This window comes from Rhipicephalus microplus, chromosome X (genome assembly GCF_043290135.1).
Source record: "Rhipicephalus microplus isolate Deutch F79 chromosome X, USDA_Rmic, whole genome shotgun sequence".
NCBI lineage: Eukaryota > Metazoa > Arthropoda > Arachnida > Ixodida > Ixodidae > Rhipicephalus > Rhipicephalus microplus.
In genome coordinates this window covers 149,536,832-149,561,802 of record NC_134710.1, presented here as the reverse complement: position 1 = coordinate 149,561,802, position 24,971 = coordinate 149,536,832, and the positions used below count along the sequence as shown (strand labels likewise).

The following is a 24,971-nucleotide window of genomic DNA, read 5'->3' as shown; positions in this document are numbered from 1 at the left end:
TCTGGTGGCACATGTTTGCTACTCAATCCATTGAGAATGGTTGTTGCTTTTCGCACTTCACGCAAATAAAAAGTACTAACTAAATAGATAAATAAGTAAACATAAACATAAACAATACAAAAAATTGTGGTAACTTTGCGCTAGTGTGTCCAAGCCAAAAAGAGTGCAGAGACTTTTCTTTCTTTTTTTATTTTTCTATTTTTGCCTATATCTGTCTCTTCCTCGCTACTTCAATTTTTATTTGTATTTCTTAAATTTCTCTCTCTCTACTTTTTCTCTATCTTTCTCTGTTGGTCTTTATCTTCCTCTTTCATTCCGTCTTGCTGCCTGTTTCTTCTATATCTTTCTCTGGTCAGTTTCTTTTTCTCTCTCTCTCTCTCCCTTTATACGCCTGTTTCTCTTCCTTTTTGTATATTTTACATCTCTTTCTTTCTTTAGCTCTCTGTTTCATGCGTTTGTTTTCGTTGGGGCTTGCCGATATCTCATGACGCATACCCACTTGAGGACTTTGGCATAGCGGAGCACCATTTACCGATGTAGCTTTAACAGCTTCGGATGAAGGATGAAGATAGTCTGGTAGTGTTGATGATGACAATATTTTTTTACGATAAAGCGTAAGTTACTGGCAGCCTAAGCACCTTTCGCTCTTAAATGTAAGCTGTGGTCATCGTAGACTGATAACAAGGGCATTATACTGATATTTATCTCTCCGCACAAATGTATATTTGTTGTCCTGCAGTTTCAACACAAACTTCGGAATCAAATCATTTATTGTACTTTGGGTAGCATTGGGGCGTTCCAAAGTAGAGCCAGCGGCATGCGGGGAACAGTTGAAAACTCCCAGCTTCTTCGCTTGTAAATTGCTTTGTTTTTCGAGAAAATGATTTAACCGTAGTATCCGTGTCCACCGTATCCATAGCCACCGTATCCATAGCCACCGTATCCGTAACCGCCGTAGCCATGACCACCGTATCCAAAACCGCCGTATCCGCCATATCCGCCATGTCCGTAGGCAGGGACACTTTTTCCGTGGGCAGTTATGTAGGGTGCTGCAGCGGGTAGGCTGGTCTTAGTTCCAGGCTCGTTGGTCTTGACGACGGCGCGGAAGCCGAGCTTGTCGGCCACGTAGTGCACCTGCCGGTGGCGGCCGTCAATGTCGCCCAGGTAGTAGGAACCATGCACGGGGCCGTATGCGTGTCCAGCTTCGTGGCGACCGTTGACAGCACCGTAGCCATTCACGATGTCGTAGCCAAATCGGTAGTGTCCGTAGTCCTGGTGGAAAAAAGATTTAAATACACGAGTACAGCGAAATATGTAAAGACGGAAAGCTTCTTTGTGGACACGACACTTAAGGATGACACTCGTGTGAGACAAATGTTAGGAACAGAGATGAAGCCTAAATCAATTGAGAGTTCATTCACGTGCTTTTGAAGGTTAATAGGTCACAGCTCTACCCTGCTTCTCACATTATCTAATACTCATTATTTGTCACAGTGTACACGAGTAGCAAAAAAAAAAAAGGGAAAGGGGATGTTCGCTCACGACTATTCGCTACGGAGCTTGTCACCTACATCACTCAAACTGTCGAATGCACAAGACCCTTGACGGCTTTTAGACAAGCAGATAACCTACTACACAGTGTTCTAGCATAAATAAATATTGTTACGTAAAAATAACTAACTTCCATACCAGACGACGATGTCAGTGTTGTCGCTGGATCTGCTCCTCATCGAAGCGCAGTTTCATGGTCACCCAGCACCTCCACCACAAAGATTTTACGTAAAAATGACACGAGGCGTGTCTATTTATAATCTATATTCAAACTGATGCGTATAGCATCGACTAAGATTGAGGACAGCACGCACAACTGACAGACCACTTTTTCGTTGTCGTCTTCTGACCGCTGATATGTCAGCTACGTATCAAAATCATGTAAAATGGCATACCGTACAAATAAATAAAAGGCTAGATGAGCAATGATGAAGTGCTCATGCGAGTTGGCCACTAGAAACGTGCGCGAGGGGATGCGAAATGCTCTAGTTGCACTCACATCTTGCTTTCTGTATGTTCTGCTCGATCCACCATGGTGTCCTCCAGCATAACCGCCGAAAGCTACCGCTGCAACGCCTAGGAAGACGATGACCTGTATGTCCCCCAGAAAAAACACCAAGGCAAGAGTTTATCAGCAGACAAGCACAATAATAATATCCGCCCGATTTATGCACGTAGACACGTGTGGAGCGTGCTAAGTATGCCTACGAAATGAAGAACGCCACATGTCCACAGCACGGTATACCCATAATCACAAAGCGGAAGCTTCGGCTTCCCGCCTATGAAATCTTCCGCTTTCACTGTTAAATGTGAATTCAGCGAAGCGTGAAATCGGATCACTCGCTGTAACTTGCAGAGCACGCATTTATATATATACCTGTCTGTACAAGCAAGTCTGACAAATCACTCGATGATGTCATCACTGTTTTTAACGAAGCCAAATAACACCTGGTGAATTAGTATTAGTCTAAAAAAGAAGTCATACCTTCATTATGATATTTTGAATCAACGTTGGTCTTAATTTTCTTTTAGCAGTAAACAATGAGCTATGATTGTCGAGGTTTTCAGACTACAAAAGCTTGCGCAGTATTTTCCTGTTGCACTAACACCTACAGGTATTACACCCCACCACCCACACCTATCAAGCATTTTATAATGTCCAGGGGGCTTCTATGATAAGGCAAGTCGCCCCACGTATTTACTATTGAACTAAATCATAACATGTGCACTTCCGCTAACGAGTACTCCGTGTCTTATTTAGCAAATCTTTACTGGTGAAAAATCTTTAACTCCTACCTTATGAGAACAATCTACAAGCGAACGGATGTTCTTGGCACGTAAATAAAAAAAGTGAGATTAATTAAGTATAGCAGAGATGTGGTGGTTTAGAACGAAAGAATGAACCACAACAATAATGACACGAGAGCAAGACTAATGCGGAATTACATTACTCGGCTCAGCCACCGGTTGCAGCACTCGTAATTATGGTATGTTTGCCCCAGCAGATAATACAAAACAACCGACATGGACAAAACACGACGTTCTCTATCAATTACACTATATGGCAGGATAGATGATACATCTAAAGGAAGCATGTTTTTATCTAAAAAGCACTTCCCAGATTCTAGTACAATCACTGCTCAATCTGTTTTTTGGCCTTCTAGTAAAATATCGAGAATATCTTGAGAACCAAAAGGAACTGCTATATTTTGCAAAATATTATAATGTTAGTAAGATTCTCTATGCATGCACGCTAGCAATATTATAAATTAAAATTAGTTAAGCAAAAACTGAATGCCATGGTCACGACAGTTCATTGCAGTAATCCACATGTCCGGGGGAGTTGCACTGATGAGCTTTACAGGCGTGGCTACCTGAGAGAGCATGTTTCCAACGTCCAGGAGCTCTTGCAACTGACTTCAAGTGACTACGGTCCACGGGGTTTTATAAGTCTCGGTCAACCTCACCCACATGGGCAGTAGGACTCCCTCAACTGAGTCATGCCGCTATTTCCCCGGAATGCTGCATTTCGTGTCCTGTGGCTCCCACACACGTTACACGTCTGCATGATGTATACACGCCACCATTCAGTCACCCGCTGGTGGAAGCCGGTTTCACTCAGCTGCTGTTTCGGCGTTGTTGCTTCGATTGGGTACGGTTCTCGTGCATGACTTGCGCCGAATCTGTGAGAGAGCAGAAAGCAGGAAAGACCTCTTACTGGTGACCTTATGGGCAAGGTTGGAGGCAACTGTGCAGACTCCTTGAGATCAGTAGGTGTACGGTCCGAACTCAATACAAGCGGAATTTGAACTTTATCACTTATTGTTGGAATGCCAGCTGACCAGAAAGAAAAGAATTAGAAACCATATGAGTAAAAAGCCGACAAAGCGACAGGAAGCGTGCCGGTCTAACAAGTGACTTGATTTTTTGAAAACGACGCCTCCAAAGACTCCAAATCGAAACTTGCTGTAACAGCTACGTTTTCTTGCTAAACTTTTCCAATATTAATCAGCATGACTACCTTGCAGGGATGCTTTAACACATGCTTTGGTTTCTTTGCTAGATGAAAAAAAAAAACAGCGCAAAAAAGACGAAGACACACGAACACAGTACACATACGATCGAGCGCTGATTTTACAACTGACAGCTCTATTGCACTGACCGCTCTTTTTACAGCGCGTCAACGCTGATATTCAACATCTCAATGGTTTCACTTAAATCATTTACTTGCCGTGTTTTCTTGTTAAGAGGTGGCTTTAGCATTTTCACAGGTGTTCTTTTTATTTGACAGTGAAAGAAATGTGCGCGCGCGGCGCAATTCATGTATACACGCGATAGCTTCCAGTGACCATGCAGTTTGCCTAGCTGATGCTTTTGCTTGGCGGGTTGATAGAAAAGGTGTGCGTGGTTTGGCGCGCTGTAATAAGAGTGGCCAGTGCAATACAGCTGTCAGTTGTAAAATCAGCGCTCGATCGTATGTGTACTGTGTTTGTGTGTCTTCGTCTTCTTTAGGTTGTTTTTTTTTTTCAGCTGAAATGTAGCAAATCGCCCAAATCAAAGTCCTGTTGCGTTTATTTCTCGTGTTTTTTTCTTTTACTGCTTCCCTTGGCGTTTAACGGATTTCTGCGCTTGGCAATCTAGCGACTCGCGCAATTATAAGCAGCTTCGATAAATTCAATATATTGAATCGCGTCGTGAATTTGAACCGACTTTGAATCGGCATTTTCTGGATGCCTTTAGGATGTAAATGTTTTTACCAATTTCATACTGAACCCCGTTTGAAGGCTTGCTTTATTAGGTGTATCCAATATGCCTGGCCATGCTCGTAATGTTGCCCACCTAGCACCGATTCAAAGTTCGGTAAACCTCCTCGACATTTCCCTTCGTATCTCTTCTCTCTCTTGCGTCGCTAGAAAAAAGTCGTTTCCTCTCACACTAATTTAGCCCATGTAGTAGAACTGGAAGCGGTGGTTTCACGTTATTACTTCTTAATCGTGTGAAAATAAGGTCGATAGAACACTTGACGAGTAGAATTACTTCAGTCTTCAAATTTATTACCGAAGCTGTTTTTGGAGGCCACCTTCCACACTTGCTCCATTGCCTTTTTCTCTCGAACAAAAAGCAAAGCTCCTCCTTGAAGTTGCTGCAGAGGATAAACAGCAACACTGTGCTCTCTACAGGTAAGAGATATACTGTACCTTAGTTGCACAATAAATTACAATGCAATGGCAATTGTGCTTGTCGGACTTTTCAGTTATTTGCTTTATATAGAATCTCAGAAATTCAGAATACTGTAATTAAGATGGCTTCTTTGAATTTGGATGTCGCCCCAGGCCAATGGTCACCGCCAGGGGCTTCTGATTCTTTCAAGCAGCTCCGTCAGACACATCTATAATCTCAGTCGTCTATTGCGACCCACCAGGTGCAGTTGATTATGTACTCGCAAAATTCCAGGCGTTACTTATTGAACGCATGTGACCTGAGACTGAATCCGCAGCATTATCTAATAATGTTCGCAACACTAATACTGCCTGTCACTCTCACCCTCCTGTTTCATGTCCTCAGCTGGACGAAGGTCTCTTTCAGTGATCTCCAACAAATTTTGTCCAGCATGAGCTGATTCATTTTTTAAGTGCTCAAATTTATTCATTTTCTTGCTCCACCTTACCCTTTGAAGTACGCAGCCTAGCTTATGATCTCTTGGTATCACTTGGTATATTCTCGACACGAAGAAACAGTAATTTTTTCGTAGGGCATATTAGTGTAAATTATGTTATACGTTGTAATTTTCCATTACGAGTAATACAAGAATAACATTTTTTATGTTATTTACAAACCATGAAGCTCGTCAGGTGCTCATTTCATGTTCGCTATAGCTTCGTACAAAGTGTGTGTTATGAGTTTTTTGATACCTTCCGTGACCTTTAGCTCGAAATCAAAAGCACTAGTTAGCGCATGATATACGACATAATTTTGCGGTTAGTGCAACGCGTTGTAAATGACATATCGTTACCGCTCACATACCATGATGCTATAGGTGTTGTGGGTAGAGCGAGAGAGAAAGAAAGGGTGACAGAAGACAAGAAAAATGCAGGGAGATGGCTACAAGTGTTGAAAATTGAGCCTCTTCCTCATAGTAGCGTGCGAGACGTGACCGCCCAGGCACCCATTACTAATTCGTCAGTTTGGTGGATAATAAATAACTTGTTTTTGCATCCCTAACACTTTAACCTGCACCAAAGATTGGAAGAGAGGGACTTGTAGGATCGCCTATATTTCTCGAGCTGGATCTTTACGAAATGCGACGAATCTCGGAACATTCATAGTAATGTAATCTGGAGAGACGAAGCGAGTTTTCGCAGAAACGCCCAAGTAAGTCTACATAATGCCCAATACTGGAGTGACCACAATCCACAATTGGTTATGCGCACTCGGCATCAATACGAGTTGTCTTTCAATGCTTGGTGTGGAATTTACGCCGGAGATATAATCGGCCCCATCTTCTTCGATGAGACGCTGACTGGACAGTGTTATGTGGATGAAATTCTGAAGCGAACGGTGGATAGATGTTGCAGCGAAGTTTCTCTGTCACGTCTTCCACTTTTGTCGTACCAGCAAGATGGGGCGCCAGTACATAGAGGCAGCCGCGCACAAAACTGGTTGGATGCGACTTTTCGTTCACAGTGGATTGCAAGGCACGGACCTGTCCACTGGCCGGCTAGGTCACCTTATCTCACTCCACTGGATTTCTTTCTGTTGGAATAAGTGAAAGATCGTGTGTACATGACCGAGACGAAAACGCCAGATCACATGAAGCCCAGAATAACGGGTGTACGCAGCAGACTTCCTCCGTGGGTCATCAAAAAACATCTGGGAATGTAGTAAAGAGGGCTCAGTACTGTGTAGCCGCAGCAAGAGACCTATTGTAACCCGTTCTGTAAGCGGTATCGAGTGCTCAACGGTGCTGACAAATGCATCAGTAATAAAGCAACAATCAAATCTTACTTTTTTTCTTTCTTTTGTGCGCCGCGCTCGCCAAACCGGCACAATTGGCAGTGGCACACTAAGCTCCTTCAACGAATCGGTTTTGCTTTTTTTTCTACACGTCGGTAGCTTTCCGGCGTGCTTGTTTCCGCTTTATTCATTTTTGCGAAATGCGTTTTTTTTGTGTGGCACGTAATAACGAAAAATCAAGCCACTACCTCGATTTGGCTTTTCTCCAAAGTGAGTTTCTGACGGAAGATATAGCTGCACGTGCACTCTTCTATTGCGGTAGGAGTAGAAGTTAGTTTTTGAAATTTTCTACGTCTGCTTCGTTGCTTTTCGGGTTTCGTACGTGGTACAAGCATAGAGTAACACAAAAATTACAAGAGTGGTTCATCGAGTCAAAAGTGGCGGAGCTACGCAGCTTCGTGCCAGCCAAAAGATGGCAACACTGCTTCAAGGAAACACGCGTACTAGTTATTTACTACGGTATCTTTTCTATGTAGTGAATTATACGTCTACGTGTCTTAGCGGCGGTATTATTACTGTATTAGCGGCGGCCTGCATACGTCTTTATCGGCTTCGATTGTACGGCGCGATATCGTCGGGCTGGGATCAGGCATGAATCGGACGCGACAGAAGTGCACATGGCGTCGACGAGACGGCAACGTTGTCACGCAACGTGTTCATGGGCATTTACGGCAATGAAGAAGTAAGGGCAGCAGCAGGGAGACGCCATAAAAGACGTGCGATAACGTGCCCGGCATGCGTCGTGGTTTTAGCTTGTTTCGTCTGCCTCTCAGCTTGGCTGCTCCTAGGTACGAACGTCATCAATACTTTGTTGAATGCGTGTTGCATTTGTCATTGAAGCCTTAACCTAACAGTTATGGCAGTGTGCTGTTCGGCGCAGAGATCTTGTTTGTGCTTTTCACTTGGCGGAATGTTTTCATGGGTGGCTTCACACGAAAGAAAACTGTTTTGATTGCTTTGCAGCACGTTTGGGAAAAAATCGTTTCTTGGCTAAAGAAATCGAGTCACTGCTCGCGTTGTTAGGTTTTCTTTGTGCCGTTACATGTATTAGAATTCGCTGCATGAGTGAGATTTTGTAAAACGGGCAGCTGTGATCGTATCGTTATTTGTGCCGTTCGCAAGTTAATTAAAGCTCAAACAAGTGCAATACGAGAGAAGTGGTAAATCTTGAAAAATGTTTGTTAGCTGAAGCTTTGTTTGTTTGTTTGTTTCCCTGCACTCATGGCTCAAACCCACTCAGAGGGATTGGCCAAGAAAGCATAGTGCATTTTTACTGTGAGCATTAAAACTATGTGTAATGAATTTGTATTATAATATGACTAATGTAAGGAAAACGACATAAAAAGAGAGCAAACAAAAAAATGAAAAAGTCAAGTTGAGAAATTTTGAGATTTCAGGCCTTGTGATTACCATACAGCTGTTTTTTCTTCCCCTCACCATTTAGAATTTTTTTGGTAATAAATAATAATTATTTGACGCAAGATCACAAAGGTATACGTTTGGATGCCTAAATATAATCGCAAACGGCATTGAAAGCATCCCTGTGGCAATGTCCCAAAATTGATGCACGAAAGCTTAGTGCAGTTTCCGCCGTCAATCCAACGCCTATTTTCAGAAATGGAATAACTAGAAGCCTTTTTCTAAGTATATCGTATCGGTGACAATACAAAAAATAATGTTCTATTGATTCCATTTCTCCGCAGAATGCGCAGAAACTAAAGCTATGGGACGTTATCTTTGACACTTCTGCCTCGTTAACCGCGTGCATGACGCCTAAAATTGCTTTGTTTTTGATGCGGCAATTGCTTGTGACTGTTTTTCGAAAAAGATGATGTCAAATGTGTAGGAGAAAATTGGTGCGAAGGTGGGAAAGAAAACGTAGCCAGCATTTCTGTTTTATTTTTTTCGGTTAATGCCGGAGTCAAGTGCTGAGGCTGACATGTGGCGTTGCGCACTGTGTGTGTAGTTATGCGCGTTTATTGCAGTTTTATGCTTCTGCCCATCTCCCTATGTAGTTGCTTGTATGTTAATTTCTTGCGTGTAATTTGTAATGACGATATGACAGCTGTATTTTCGCGTCTTGCAGGGCAATGAACCTCTCTTTGTGCCTGTGTTTATCAAACATTAACAAGTGGGCAAGTGCTTACCAAGATTAATATTTGAAAAAAAAAAGTTTTCGCTCTGAAATGATTCTCACGTTTTAATTAAAATATGTGCATAGACACATTGGTATCGCGTGCTGGCCTCTCTAGCGGTGTAGCTTACACGAAGCTCATTTATGGATGCAAACGACACGACACATTAAAAAAAAAAAGTATGGCCTCAGGGACGAGCACGCACGTAGAAGTGGTCTCGGAGGCTGTATAATATTACTAGTCACTACAAAATGGCCTTGCAGACATCCTTCTTTGTGGTCTTCGATCTGTGAGGCTGCGATGGTTCCCAACGACCGTCTGGGGCACTGCGAAGCTAAAGCAGCTGCAGGGGCCCAAGGGAGTGTCCCCTCTTAACTTCATATGTTACTCTATGGTAGAAGCAGCACTTCGGCCATGTTGTCGAAGGCTAATCTTATCAAGTGGGTCAGCAAGTCTTCGGTGGGTAAGAAAAGCGTCGTATAACTGACAGGAACGGATTGCTGATAAGCCGCGTAGCGTGCTCCTTCTTCTTATCACAATCAAGTTGATGCGCTGTCTCTTGGGACGTGCGACCCGTAAAGGAATCGCTTTCAATCAGCTTCTTCGGGGGCACTGCTTTACGATGCGGCTTAGAGTTACTGTATATGCTAGCTCTGCTAGGTAGCAGAGTTGCGCCACGGTTTTCAGCGTGCCGCTCACCCGGCTTTTGACGATTCGAGCAACGCTATTGGTCGTGAGCCATCACGTGGTCATAGGTGGTTCGAAATCACTGCGGAGAAGCCAACACTACACAGACGACGCTAATGCTTCGCAGTGTTATGAGCGTGCTGGTTCCCTTGGCACAGACACCGAGTGCGTCCGTCACGGAAACTGGGTGAGTCCTTCACAGACACTGGGCGCGTCTCAATGGCGGGGCTGCCCCTCCTCCTTCAGTGTCTGGGCGCCTGTAAAAGGCCGGCGCATCTAGCTTAGAAGGCTTCTTCGGCCACCTTCTGTACGTAGGTTGTAAATATAAATTTTTTCTTTCCTTCTGGCTGTCTTTTGTCTTGCCACAGCCTGGATGCTCTCTGCCCGACGTTGGCCCTCGCGACATGCTTCCCAAGGGACAGTTGGGGCCTCTTCTCCTCGTAACAGCAGATTCCGGGCAGATCAAGCATGGTTGACATCGGCTGTTGTTATATTCGCCGTGCTTCTTCGGTATTGTACACATGCTGCCTGTTGATCGCAAAAAAAATGTGGTAGCAGGTGCATTCTGTGTTGAATTGTACTACGTGCAGCTCATGTTATAAGACGCGGGTTCAACGGGTGTTGCTATAGAAATATTATTGTTCAATGAGGTAGGAATAAACGTTCGGCCTAATTATGTTTATCTTTCCAAGGCACTGCAAAATCTGCTCTAATTGGCTGGCGAGTAAAGCGCCCAAAATAAAGGGCGAAGTTGAACTAGAACTTTTCAAGTCAGCTAAGTGTTATTGATGGGGAGTAGCCGAGGCAATACAGACCTCAACTTCTCCACAGCAAAACAATTAGAACAGAACAGGCAAGGTGTTGCTGCAAGCGCGTGAATTTAATGCAAGTTTGAAACATTTAGCGAAAGGAATGTTGGACGTGACGGGGCTGTTGAGCAACAATTCACATCAGCTGTCGTGAGCCGCGATTGTAACACGAGCATAATACGACAGCCACCTGTCACCGCGAGTGTCGCACGGCCAGTCTCGATCTCTATCCAGTTCCTTTCAGTTGAAAACTACAAAACTATAGCTGAATTTCTCACACAATTGGCCAATGACCCAACACGATGAAATAATCCTATTTATGACTGGCCCAATCATGATCAAAAGTGAAAAAAATATTTTCATATCTATAAATGGAAAAACAGCGGAAAAGAAGACGAAGCTTATGTCTGACCAATGGACGTCTGCTCTGCGGTATTTGAATACATAATTGAAAAAAGCGATTGCCATGTAAATCTGCATATATATATATATATATATATATATATATATATATATATATATATATATATATATATATATATATATATATATATATATATATATATATATATATATCATTTTAGACCCACCATTACCTCTGTCTTAAATCGCATCTGATAGCCTGCATCGCTCCCTGCTCAGATATACTCCTTTTCGATTTTCGGCTTTTCTTTCTATATTTTTTTCAGCTCAAAATTACGTTGTGTTTGAAAAACCATAAGCCTTTTACTTAAGATCCTGCCGCCCGGTTCTTGGCCGATCCCCCTTTGTGGGTGTGCGCCGGAGTATCAAGGATCATCATCATCATCATCTCACAGGTTCAACGAATTGACGCACTTTGTTTGATTATTGTGTACCAACAAGGTCAACATAAAATTAAGGCTACTAGGCGTGATCGGAGAAACCGAGTTTTGCTTGTACCTTCATAAAAGATCAAAAAGAAAGTGAAAAAATAAATAAAGCTACGCTAGTACTCTGAAGCGCTAGCGCTGCTCCAACGCGGGTGGTGAGTGGCTTTCCTGCAAGAATTTTGAACCCAAAATAGCGTACTTTGGCGCAACTCTGCTACCCAAAAGTAGCATATACAGTAACTCTAATGCGGCTGGGAGCACTGTCCCGTGGCTTTTAATTTCGCGGGGAGCGTTTAGTATTCAGAAAAACTGAGTACGCAATTGATACGTCGCTGAAAATAGCGCAGTTTGATGCCCCATGTAGTTGACAACAACTGCCTCATTGACGCTTCAAATGTTATAACAGTAGTTCTAGAGCTAGATGTTTAATTAATTCATGTATTGAAATGTAAATAAAAAATTATTATCCGCAGGTCCACTGTACTAGGAACAATGTGCAGTAATTTGTTTAAGTAACTTTGTATATATATATATAGCAGACACGTACACGCTGAAAGTATGAAACGAAGCTAATATTAACCTTTGTATTAAAAATTTTTAAACCGATATTACAGCAGAGTAGTCTTGACGACTAATTGTTTTGGAATAAGCACTCAATGAACAAAAGCGGTACCTGACCGCTACGTTGCTTTGATATGAGAGATAACGTTTTCACGCTCTAATAAAGTAAATATATATGTGATAGCAAGGAAGAACATGCACGCGAGGAACCGCGATCATTACTTTCTATCGAGCGCTTAGGGATAATTGTTTTTCACTCATGTCAATGAACGTGGTTACGTATGTGTCTCCTGGACGCACGAACAATCAAATGTACACAAACTGGAGCAGATAGAGAATAGTGATACCACTGAGAAACAGGTTGCGCTGGCGCACTGTTAGGAAATACGTGCCTGGCATGTACGTATTTCGTGCGGGGGGGGGGGGGGGGAAGGGGCAACAATGCTAGCCTACAACATGCCATTTTTGGAGGTGACTCTTATATAAATGAAATGCCGAGTTCAGCCTTGCGTTGTTAGTAGCGTTTCTTCCTGGTATTTTTTTATTGTCCGACCAACAACCTCGCAGCTGTGAGCTCGGCCCAAACTGTGCCCTTATCCATCAGTTCCTTCCAAAAAGCAGGCTAATCAGCTATCCCTTGCTGCCCTCTGGCTACTAATATACCCTCCGATTACGGGAAACGTTTTTGAATAGCGAACAAGGGGGCGTAATTACTTTGCAAGTTCATATTCGGTAAATTATTATGCGTCATTGGGGGTTCACTCGCGTAGTAATTATATTCATACGCAGCACTAAATTTGCTGCGTTTGCCCACGATGTGAAACTGCTACATTGTAGCATACTATTGCGCAACGGCAGCCTGCTGCCGGGAGTGCGTTCGGCTGCGTACAACTTGTAATTTTAGCCGTGTGTTGACGAACGGAAGCTCCGCTTGGCGCGCTTAAGTTGGCCTTATTTTTTTCATTTTACTCTCTGCATGCACAAGGCGGGGCGTGTCAGAACATTCTGCTTTCTCATTTCTAATTCTTTCTTTTTCAGCCTTAACCCCTTTCTTCCTGTAACCATATCGGCTCTTTCAGCGCGCCTTCCCACCCAGCTTGTGGCTGGCGCGTGCGCAAAGTGAATGATTGCGTATGCACTGCCGTCGCTGCAGCTCAGGTTGACTCTCAGCGCTCCTAAAATTAGGCGTTGTAACGGCTCGCGTTCGCGCATAAAAAGAAAAAAAGTGAGGACATTCGCCTAAGCATTGCGTAAAGAGGACTGTGCTACCTTCTTTCAACTTTTATGTTGTTGTACTCGTTATTGTTCATGCTCGGCTTGTTGTAGACTGCGCAGTGCTGGCCGAACAAGACGAAGAAAAAAAATATCGTCTGCATGCTATCGCACGCACAGGTATGCCGAGGAATCGACGCTGACAACAGTTACGAAAACGGCGCTATGTGCTGCTGGCGAGCAGAACAGTAGGTACCCAGACTAACTCGAGACCTGATGCGTTGAGTGCGGCACGCGTTTTCCTGCAACAACGGCCGTCGATGTTGCCTCGTTGGTCTTCTCCGTTTGGGCGGAAGCTGGCCGTTATGTCACGCGCTATTTTCTGGAATCCGTGGGCTTAGTTAGCCCAGGATACAGATTAAGTAAACGACATTGTTTTTGCTTTGGAAGCTCCAGTGCGTGCAGCCTACTCGTTGGTGCACTGCCGCAGCCAACGCCCACAGTGGATGCTCAGCGCGATTTCTCGTCCTTAGGAAGGAAGTGCATGCCGCAAAAGCCGCGCACGCAAGCGGCTTTCCTTGGCGCTTTTAGTCTCCTCCTTTTTCGTTGTTGTTGACAGGAGCACACTTGACGCAGAACTGACTGCGGATGGTTACATCCATCTTCCCATAGGTTGAACAATTTTCAACGATTTCAGGGTCAACTTAACAAGCAATCAAGCTCGCAAGCAAGCAAGAAAACAAACAAACAAACACAGATAAACGGTGATGCTTAATTGTTACTTGTATTTTTATATGCAGTTACCTTGCTGAAATTCTTTACGAATTCATTATGGGCACTGCAAATCAAGACAAGATGGGGACAAGGAAAGAAACCAGACAGCTCCTCGTCTTGTGGTGCATTGCTGTACTTTGTCGAGTCTACACTCTTGCAAATTCTGCGCTATAAGTCTAATATCATTTGCCGACTGGCCGAGAATGCTACCATTCCCAACGAACTCGTACTTCCCATTGAAGAAGTTAGGTGTACAGAGGCGACACATAATACGAAGAGGCCCGCACCGACTCTGTTGCCGGTTTCCTTCGCCTTGTGTACGTACATACCTGCACGCCTGACTTGCATATGCAGACGCATTTGTTTATATTGCGACTGCATCAGGAGACTGTTCTCCTGTCTCTCTTTTTCTTAAGCTGAGCATTACTAGAAAGAAGTAAATACGCAAAAAAGTAGACTTTTCTTGGTGGTGTTGGGTTTTAATCTATGCGATCTACCGTATATAGTCATCAACTGAAACGGTTGTTTTCTTCTTATAAGTTTTCTTGTTCGTTTGTTTCTCCAACTTTCATTACAACCTTTCAAGAGCATCGAGAGGTCAGCCTCTCTCGCTATAGCAGCTGGTGGTGTAAAGAATACAAGCAAAACATGATTGCAGTAAACACCTATGCCACTATTGAAACATAGAGTACTTTCAATAGACATGATTGTTTAACGTGGAGGCATTTTCACATAGAGAGTGTTTAAAAAATGCTTCTGAAAATCATGAAAAATAAAAGAAATACGATGTTTTTTTCGTTGCTTCTTTGTAATTACTTGTTCTTCGGCAGCCCACATCTTAAGATGACCACAAACACAAATTACAGCGTTGACTGCAGAAAACTAAAATACCTAGCTCAGTTAGGCGGTTGCGTCAAATGAAACAAAACAAGTCCTTTCAGCAAAGAGTCAATTGAAGCTTTTAAACTAGCGAAAATAGACCTCCGGGAATTTTTGTGGAGTGATAAAATTTCACCAAATTCCCCGGAAACAAAGAGAAGTACCCAGCAGCACAACGGCCATACCTTAGCAGACGTTCCAAAATTACGTGACTCTTTCAGGCATTGATCTAAGCAGTGTTAGTTCTTCAATCACATTCGGCAAGCATTCTCATATGATGAATGGTAATCTGCCACTAACCCTCAAGAGGAAGGTATGTAACAGCTGCATCTTGCTGGTACTTACCTATGGCGCAGAAACCTGGAGGCTTACAAAGAGGGTGGTGCTTAAATTGAAGACGACGCAGCGAGCGTTAGAAATGAAAATGATAGGTGTAACCTTAAAAGACAAGAAGAGAGTAGAGTGCGTCAGGGAACAAACTGGGGTTAAGGACATCATCGTTGATATCAAGAAGAAGAAATAGACATGGCCTGAGCACGTAGCACGTAGGCAGAATAACCGCTGGTCATTAAGGGTAACCGATTGGATTCCCAGACAAGACAAACGCATGAATCGGAGACAGAAAGTTATAGGTGAGCCGATGTGATTAACAATTTCGCAGGTATAACGTGGCAACGGAAAGCTCAAGAATGGGTTGATTGGTGGATCATAAAAGAGGCCTGTGCCCTGCAGTGGGTGTAGTCAGGCTGATCATAATGATTATGAGTTCTGTAATTGTTAACTTATGTGCGCTGTGAGCTCTATGATGGCAAACGCCACCCGCACGTACAAAGCGATGTACACCGATGGTTGATTTCACGACATCTGCTCATCCTGGACATTTAGGAAGAATTATGGCAATTGTGCTCTTTAAAGTTTTCGTTTCGCTGTTGAAATATGCCAGATTTCATCATTCTGCGAAAATTACCAGCGTTCGCTTTTCGAAAATCTCACGGTCAATGGGCCCTTCCAGGAAAGAACTTCAATTTCCGCGTTTGACGCAACCACCCATCTTGATTACAAAGTTACCTAATTCAATTTGATTATTATTTGCTAAACTATTGTCTCGAGTCGTCACAACATGTCTGCCGCCCCCTGAAGCAGAAAGGCCGAAAGGTTCAAGCAAATATTGCAGGCTCCTCATATCGGGCACTTACTGACACGTTTCTTAAAACACACAGCGTAGCTACAAACTTCTACAGCACTTTCTTCGAGATATTGTGACGCAGAAACTGCATGCCCACCAGCTATGAAAATTCGGGTTGCTAGCTTTTTTGTATCCGTTCTTTTATTTTTCACCTGTGGGTAAATTGGGGCATTCCACCAACAACGCGGAATTGATAGGTGACGAAGGCTGCGTTGCGAGAGACCTGAGAGCTTGTACACCTTTTCTCACGGTCAACAAACGCGTCGGTGCTCCGAAGGGGCTTTAGTAGTCGTAACGGAAGCCTTTGTGGTAAATGCGGTTTTCCTGCAATTCACCAACCAAGGTGAAATAGCCTTACGTGATCACGTCGAATGGCTCTTGGTCCTGTATTTGCGTGCTCGTAATATAGAACACGCGAGGAAGTCTATGTGCACGACACACCATTGTTCTTGTTTTTCTTCACTCCATTGTTCATGGCATTCGGCAGGGTTTTCAGGCTACCGGTGGTGAATGCAGACACCATTTCGTTTTACCTTTAACGCCAGTTGCATAATCCCGTGAGTCTACAGTCTTGAAATTCATAGCTTGAGATTAGCTGATCGTGTTTTGATAACATTGCAAGGATTGAATGATCTCAAAAACTATACGAATTCGAATAAAACCATTGCATAATTATGACTATAATAAGAGCCATGTTCGTCGCGTAACATTAATCGGCAATGAGTAAGTGTTGAAAGATGGAAGATGACTTTATCGGCGGCGGCGGAGGTCGTGCGCACGAATATAATTAGACATTTCGCTTACTTTCAATATGAAGAAAAAATGTGGCAGAAACAGACTTAGCCTCAATTGTCATTGTCAGTGGAAGCAGTGGAAACAACATAACGGTGACTTGACGTCATTCTATCAGGGCTGTAATAACGGCTAAGCGTGTCAGCGTGTTCACGTGCACGTAGGCCCTGCCATGGTGATTTACTGGCTAAGGTACTCGGCTGTGGGCCCGCAGGTCGAGGGATCAAATCTCGGCTGCGGTGGCTGCATTTTCGATGAAGGCGAATATGCTGTAGGCCCGTGTGCTGAGATTTGGGTGCACGCTCAAGAACCCCAGGTGGTCGAAATTTCCGGAGCCCTTTACGATGGCGTGTCTCTTAATCATTTGGCGGTTTTAGGCGTTAAACTATCCATATCACTCGTCAACTTGCACGTTGGAAATTCTGAAGGAAGACATTAGCGTTTCGGAAAAGGCACCCAGCGTCTGAACACGCTTGTTTACATGTGTGACAATGATGCGTATTTGTTACAGTGGCAGTACACAGGTAGCGCTTATTGTGTTAATGTGTAATTTTTTATGGTGACCAGAGCTACTTACCCGCAAATCTGTTGCAGCAATATATATAAATAAAACAGCACGCTCGTCTCGAGCACTTGTCGCGGATTGTGGGCGGTCACAAGCACGCTTCCAAACATGCATCTGCCGGAGAAAAAGAAAAGAAAAAAACAACGACAAGAAAAGCACAGGAGTGAGTATAATAAGTAATATGTCCAGTTGCCCGAGAGACCGCTTGCTCTGCTGTGATACTACTATAGCTGCAGAATCGGTATATCAACTTCATTGGATCATTCTTGGACAGAGAGAAATGAAGGACGTACAGAGATGTTAACCAGATGAAGTCTCCGATTAGCTAACCTGTTCTTGGAAAGGGGAAAAAGAGGTGTAAAATATTGAAAGAGATTAACTGTTTGTTGCAGATTAAAACAGTGATTACACCTTATCTCCCTAACCTAATGTATAAAAAAAGTAGCGGAGCATGCCATCTTAAATAGTGTATCGCGTTACATAGAGGATCACGAACTCTTTTCATTCAACATGATCGGTTTCTGTTCGCACATATCAGCACAAGACGACGACCTATTACTGAAAAAGCAGATATTCAACTCAAAAACGAGAGACGTCTGAGACATCCTCATCCTAGACCTCACCAAAGCATTCGACAGCGTCTCCCACCACTTTATACAGGAATACATTGCCAGCCTCGGTCTATATTACAGGCTTACATTCCATATTTCAGGACTACATTCGTTCTTTCGTAGAAGACTAAAAGGCCCAGCTACGGGTATCGCAAATGACATCAATCAATCAATCAATCAATCAATCAATCAATCAATCAGCTCTTTATTTCAGACAAAAGTATGTCTCGGATACAAGGGCAAAAGGCAGATGTCCTGTGCCTTACGGGACCCCAACACCCGACAGCACCACTCAGAGCATGGTCAAAGAAATACAATATAACACACCAATAATACACGCAAAACATTCTTTTTGTACGGAGTGAACGAAGTGCATACTTGTACAGTAATAAATATAGAGTCGCAACACTACAAATAAGGAAACCGGAGAAACATATGATTGCTATATACACAACTTATCAATCTTGAGAACAGGATAGAAGGTAAGCTTTGATATGTTTTTTGAAAGATTTCAGAGACAAAGATTTCTGCGCGATTTTTATAGTATGCTAATGTTTGTTGAGAAGACTAGGAATTAAATGTGTAAGCGCTTGCGTTCCGTATGTGGTTCGGACAAGTGGAATTCTATAATGGTTGTACCTTAGTGTGTAAGGCACATTGATACCAGATTGCAGTTCCATATATCTACAAGGATTAAACTTAAATTTAGTTAAAACATAAGAGAGCAAATGAAACTCATATAATTGATTCACCTTTAAAACAGAGTGTTCTAAAAAGTATGAACATGTGTGGTCGTTGTATGAGAGGTTTTCTACATATCGTATTGCTTCTTCTGCAATCTTATTAGCCTAACAAGATTAGTTCTAGATGTAGACCCCCAGATCATTAAACACTAGTGAAAACGTGAATGCATTAGGGTGTAATATAGCTGCTACTTTGAAGATTTTGGAACAAGGTATCTAAGCTTGATATATTGATATCTAACCTTGATATGTTGGCATGAATTTTATTAATGTGATGGGAACAATCGAAGTGTTCTTTAAAAAAGACACCTAAAAACTTGTAGGAAGAGACACGTTCAATTACACTGTTTTCAAATGTAAGCTGATGTTTGAAATTATCTGGTTTTTTACGTGCTCTAAATACAATAACATTTGTTTTGCTAACATTCAGGTTAAGTTTATTTATATGTAACCATAATGCTAGTTGTTTTAACCATGCTTTAGCTTGAACGCCTATTTTATCGAGTTGCATACCAGAGAAAAACACACTAGTGTCGTCTGCATGCAGAATGATGTTCTTGGGATGATTATAATATTATTTATATAGATAATAAAGCAAATTGGACTTTGGACTTAAAATACATCCTTGCGGTACGCCATATAACAAGTCTTTCGACTGCGATGGGTAGCCGTTATAACACGTGTACTGCAGTCTATAGGAAAAATAACTGCAAATTAATATTAGGGATACTCTTTGAATGCCGTAAAATGGTAGCTTATAAAATAAAATATCGTGTTTAAAACATCCGACACATACACATAAAGTGCCAACGGGACACCACAAGAGTCACTCATTTCTCCAGTCCTTTTTAACATAGTAATGAAGGGACTGTCTGACAAACTCCTCAATATTTCCAACATAGACCATACTATATACGTAGATGACAACATTACCTAGTGCCAAGGAGGCTCCTTGGCAGAGTTAGAGCATGCCCTTCAAACCGCTCTCGATACCACAGAAGCATACCTCAAAAACACTGGACTGTGACTGTCGCCCTCCAAATCAGAGTTGCTACTATATGGGCTATCCTCCTCAAGGCGTTCGTAATTTAACGCCCTTATATGAACTACCCATAGCGCTATACGCCAAAGATGATCAACGAATACTCTGCGTGGAATCCATACGCATTCTCGGTCTCCTAGTCGAGGCCACTTGCTGCCATGCACGAACAGTAACACGCATCACAGCTAAAACGGAAAACATTCTCCGACTCATTCAGCGAGTCTCGGGTCGCAGACAAGGCCTTGGAGAGACCAACCTTCTGAGCATATACCACGCGTTCCTGATAAGCCCCATGAGTTACGTCACCTTTGCAGAAGGTGGAAAAGATGAAACTAAATACACTCATGCGCAAAAATTTTTTTCAATTCAACTCTGTATTTGCAGGCGTAAAGTACAGAAATACCACAACTGGTTGGACTCATAGCCAGAGGCTAGTTGCGGGTCCAATGAAAAAACAAAAACAAAACAAGACTTCCATGTACAAGAGGAAGGTACAAAAACGTGTAGGGGTGTAGTCATTATGCATATTTAAATTTCACAAGCGTACAAAAGGAGAGCAAAAGTATCAAGAAGTGCACAGTTACAGTTTTGGTTAAACATGTAATGAGCAGTAAACAAAGTAATTTCATCCGTTAATATCAAAGGTTGAAGTCTATGGGTTTAACCTCGAGAAAAAACACGTTTTGTTAGTAGGTTTCAGTAAACTACTGACAAGCAAAAGAAATGACATGATTGTTCACACTGAAGCAGCATCGTTAAGACTTAGTAATTGTTTTTAAGCACCAATAATAGTTACTTGTTTGTTTTATCTCTGCTGCTAGTTTATTCCAGACTTTACGTCCATAAAACTGCAGCAAACATTGCCCATATGTGTTTCTGGTTGTAGGAAGGTTAAAATCTCCTTATGCTTGTTTTATAGTCACACGAGATGATGTTCAAAACATGGAAATATATAATAGTAGGTTGTTTTTAACGACAATGAAAACACACGTGGCCATTTTTAATTCATGTGTCTTATCATAGGGCAAAATATTCATTTTTATAAATGGTGGTAAACTATCATATTGTGAGGGGGTGATCATTCTGAGGGCTCGTTTCTAAAATTTCAGTACACGTTCAAGATAAGTTTTGAATGTCGCACCCCATGATTCATTGCAATGTGTGATATGGCTGTGAACGAATGTGAAATATAAAATACGCAAAGTATTAGAATCGAGCTGATGGCGCACTTGCGAAAGCGCGTAGCATCCCGAGGCGAGCTTTGCACAAACTGCGCTTATTTGTCATTTCCAGTGCAAATTGTCATTAAATATCACACCAAGACATCTGAATGAGCTGGCTTCGTCTAGTGGAAATTCATCTGTTTGTAAATATAGTGATTTAGCACAAACCCTATTTTGACGCGTTTGAGACACCAAGTATTTAGTTTCTTGTGTTAGTAGTAAGTTTGCTCGCTAAAAACCATTTACTTAATTTTTTCAACTTGTTGTTTGCTTTAGTTTTCAAGTCTCAAATATTGTCATCAGCAGTTATTACAGCAGAAGTGTGATCGGCGTACATAAGAACTTCACTGGTATCTATAGAGTTGGTGCGATGTCATTAATGTATAATGAAAATAAAAGTGGCCCAAGGACGGATCTTTGAGAGACTCCAGCGTGCATACTTCTAGGTAATGATGCAAAACTCTTTATTATTAGTACCTGCACCTGTTCATGAAGGTAGCTTGTTAGTAGCTCGGGCTACCGGGAAAACCATAATACTGTGGTTTACTTAGAAGTATACTATAATCCACTGTGTCACAGGCTTTTTTTTTTAGATCTAAGAATAGGATGCATACGAACATGATGTATTGTAAAGATGCATTAATTTTGTGAGTTAACGTAACACTACTGTAAACCAAGGACTAAACAAGTCTTTGGTTTATCTCAAAACACAAGTACTTCCCGTCTCGACCAACTAGGCGTGCACAACGACATCGATGAAGTGATCTAGGCCCAGACCACGGCCCAAGTGATCCACCTCTCCTCCTCCTCCTCCTCCTCCTCCTCCTCCTCCTCCTCCTCCTCTAAGGCAAGGCGACGACTTCTAAGCGAGGCCAGCATGTCGCCACATTCCGACATTGAACGCGTAGTAACCCTCCCCAGAGCTGTCCACGCTACACATGGTAAACCCATTTCCACGACATGTTCACGCGCAAAACAACAAAGGCAGACGCCTCGCCTGCGCTCGCGCGATTCTCGACCGTACCGTCACGAATCGCAACTGTACCGTTTTCATTGATGCGGCGCAATACGGTAACTCCTACACCTATGCACTCGCGGTAGTAGATGATGACGGAGCCCTACTCTCAGCCTAGCAACGAGCGTCATAGCCGAGCAGTTTGCTATAGCTTTAGCGATGGTCGACCCTTCATATATCTATGCCTTTACAGACTCTCACACCGCTATTCGGGCTTATGAAAGTGGCAACATCTCTCGAGAAGCAGCCCACATTTTAAAAATACGTAAATACACGGGCTTTCACTACCTGTCTTAGTTCCCTGCCTACACGGGCAAAGACATCCACCAACAGCAACCGAACCTCAACCAAACGGCTCATGATCGAGCGCGAGAACTGACTCGCCGCGACGATAAATCAGCCACCGAAGAGCCAGGCCCAGACCTACAGTTTAGTGGCCTTTTGCTCCCCTTTCATGAAATTACCTCTCACTACCGAAACGGCAGAAGCCCTTTACGACATGCAAAGCTCAAACGCTCGCAAGAGGTAGCCTTTCGCATGCTACAAACGAGTTCGTGCCTATCACGGGGCCGACTCAGCCGTTGCAATTCGAACATAAATCCACAATGCCCACACTGGGGGGGAAGTGGTTCTTAGAATTGGAAAAGAAAAGAAAAGTGAACCCCGCAACTGTCTGCAGCTAAGTGCCACACCTCAGCAGTGGTTCACAGGGGAAGGGGAAGGGGAATGGGGGGTATTAGACTTGAACGAAGAGATGAAAGAAGAAGGAGAGAGCGAACGAAGAGACCGACAAGGAAGGGGTGGGGCGCAGAGATCGTCTACCAATATAATGGGGCGCGAATTCTCTAAATTCGCTCACGCAGTCCGCTTCCGTCAACAAAGTCGAGCAGCGCTGAAAGGGTGTGCTTGATATGCGCGCGGCCACTGTTCGGGAACAAGAGGGGCTCAGTTGTTGTCTGAGGCAGGCTGAGAGCTCCGTACGTTGCGAGCATCACCTGTCTGCTCGCATCACCAGCCGGGCAATGAAGCGAAAGGTGGTCCAGAGCCTCCAGGTCGCCACAGTATACAGTATGGACTTCCACGCCCGGAGTGCCGATGTTGTCGCTCGGCGGTGTAGTTGTCTCCGGTGCGGAGACGGAGGAGGAAACCGCGGTCTCTTCTTGGTGATCTCTTGAGAGGGAGCCGCCGAGGCGGCTTCCCAGCTGCTACGCGAGGATCGGGATGACGCTCCTGCACGTAGCGGGCGGTGATGAGACGGCTGGCATCCGCAGAGCACACGAAGTTGGTGACGCCGATGTCGGGGTCGTGCACATCCCTCGCGGCACAGTCGGCCACTTCGTTGCCGGGTACTCCGATGTGTGAAGGCACCCAGTGCAGCGAAAGGTCGCAACCTGTTTGCTGCACGGCGTGTAGCTTCCGGGCAACTCTCTGCGCAAGGAGGCTGCCGTCTTCTTCGCGCGAGATCGCGGCCAAGGCAGCCCTGGAGTCGCTGATGATGGCTGTAGCGCTCATGTGTGCCCGCTCACTCAGGAAATCGGCTGCCAATTTTACAGCGGTAAGTTCCGCCACAGTGGAGGAAGCGAGGGAGGGGAGGCAGCACTTGAGAACCGCGCCGACTGATGGCACAACGCAGAAGTGTACTGTTCACTCACTCACACGCTCTGGCAATGTCCCGCGTTACTTCAGGAACCTCTGACCAGTGAGTCCGACTGAGAAGAGGCACTCAGGAGTCCCAAGTTTCAAAACCAACTAAAGGCTGTCCAGAGGGCCCAAGAAATGGCAAAACGCCGCCACGTTCCCACCCCGACTCGGGCGTCACCTGCAGTAGTGGCTGCTAGGATGTCTCTCGTGGACACCCTGGTGGATTTAGCTCCTCAGGACCTTTGAAGGAGGTTCTTGACTCACTTACCAACTGACTGGAGTACTATCCGTGTACTAGGCAGCACACTGCAATTACTGAAGTTGTATATTACTGGTACTCAGTGTGGTCGACCAACTTTCGGAAAATACTCTACGCCATGGCCAAAGTTACTCTACTTTGCCTCACACAGATTTTTTATTACCCTAAAATTTTATCGTACTCCTAAAAAGAGCTCATCGTAACAATAATAAAGTACAGACTATACTTCACTGTGATACATGCAAACGTTTGGTGGCGCTGAAGTCGGTGGCGGCTTCAGCGCTTTGAAAATTAGTTTGGAAGGGAGATTAAGAAACATGAAAGAGATCATATGGGAACAGAGAGCATTGCGGTATTTGTACAGAAGAAGCAGTAAATCAGTAAAAAAAAGTCCTAGAGTCTCATAAGCAAGTATAAGGCTGGCACTGTAAGTGACATTGTAGCAAAGATCGTTAAGCGAATTCCCATTGAGGCGGAAACTATACTGGATAGCAGCGGTGAAAAAAAAACCAGTTGTGAGTAGTTACCGAAAGCATAAAGAAGAAAAAAGTAATGCCAAATTTTACGATAATTTCCATAAAAACACTTTGCTGTTTGAAGCAAGGTCAGGTTGCTTCACAATGCGTAGTTATTTGTCGATATTAAATAAGGAAGAGAAATGTAAATGCGTGGTGAAGGCTGTAAAAAGGAACTACGTTCTTAGTGAATGTATGTTAAGGCACTATCCTACATGAAGCCTTGAATTTTACGGCCAGCATTGGAAAGGCAAACGAGGTGGTGATAGACATAAGTAAAAGACGACTGGAGGACTGGTGGTGGAAAAGGTTGGCAAAAAAAAAAGCAGCTTCGTATTAGGGGTGCATGTTTCATAACAGCATGTTCCATTGTTATTCTTTGTACGTGCTCTTTATTACTATACTT

General features: G+C 43.5%; 2 protein-coding genes across 3 annotated transcripts in view; one reads left to right on the top strand and one right to left on the bottom strand.

Moving 5' to 3' along the window:
* Positions 1–752: 752 nt before the first annotated feature.
* On the bottom strand, positions 753–3,576 carry LOC119175506 (adult-specific rigid cuticular protein 15.7). The gene is made up of 3 exons (XM_037426434.2): positions 3,426–3,576; positions 2,051–2,143; positions 753–1,272 (listed from the first exon to the last, which is right to left on the bottom strand). The coding sequence occupies exons 1-3, from the start codon at positions 3,435–3,437 to the stop codon at positions 886–888; spliced, it is 492 nt and encodes a 163-aa protein (XP_037282331.2). The 5' UTR covers positions 3,438–3,576; the 3' UTR covers positions 753–885.
* Positions 3,577–9,749: 6,173 nt separating this feature from the next.
* LOC142775823 (uncharacterized) overlaps positions 9,750–24,971 on the top strand; it is an 83,032-nt gene continuing 67,810 nt past the window's right edge. The window contains exons 1-2 of one of the 2 annotated variants that reach the window (XM_075877982.1): positions 9,750–10,074; positions 10,256–10,397. The gene's annotated coding sequence lies outside the window, so the exon portion shown is untranslated. The remainder of the gene's footprint in view (positions 10,075–10,255; positions 10,398–24,971) is intronic. The other variant, XM_075877983.1, reaches the window with a different exon arrangement.

Coding starts and splice junctions, on each gene's coding strand:
- LOC119175506 (XM_037426434.2), bottom strand. Junction 1,273..2,050: donor GAACATACAGAAAGCAAGAT/GTGAGTGCAACT, acceptor TTTTTCCACCAG/GACTACGGACACTACCGATT.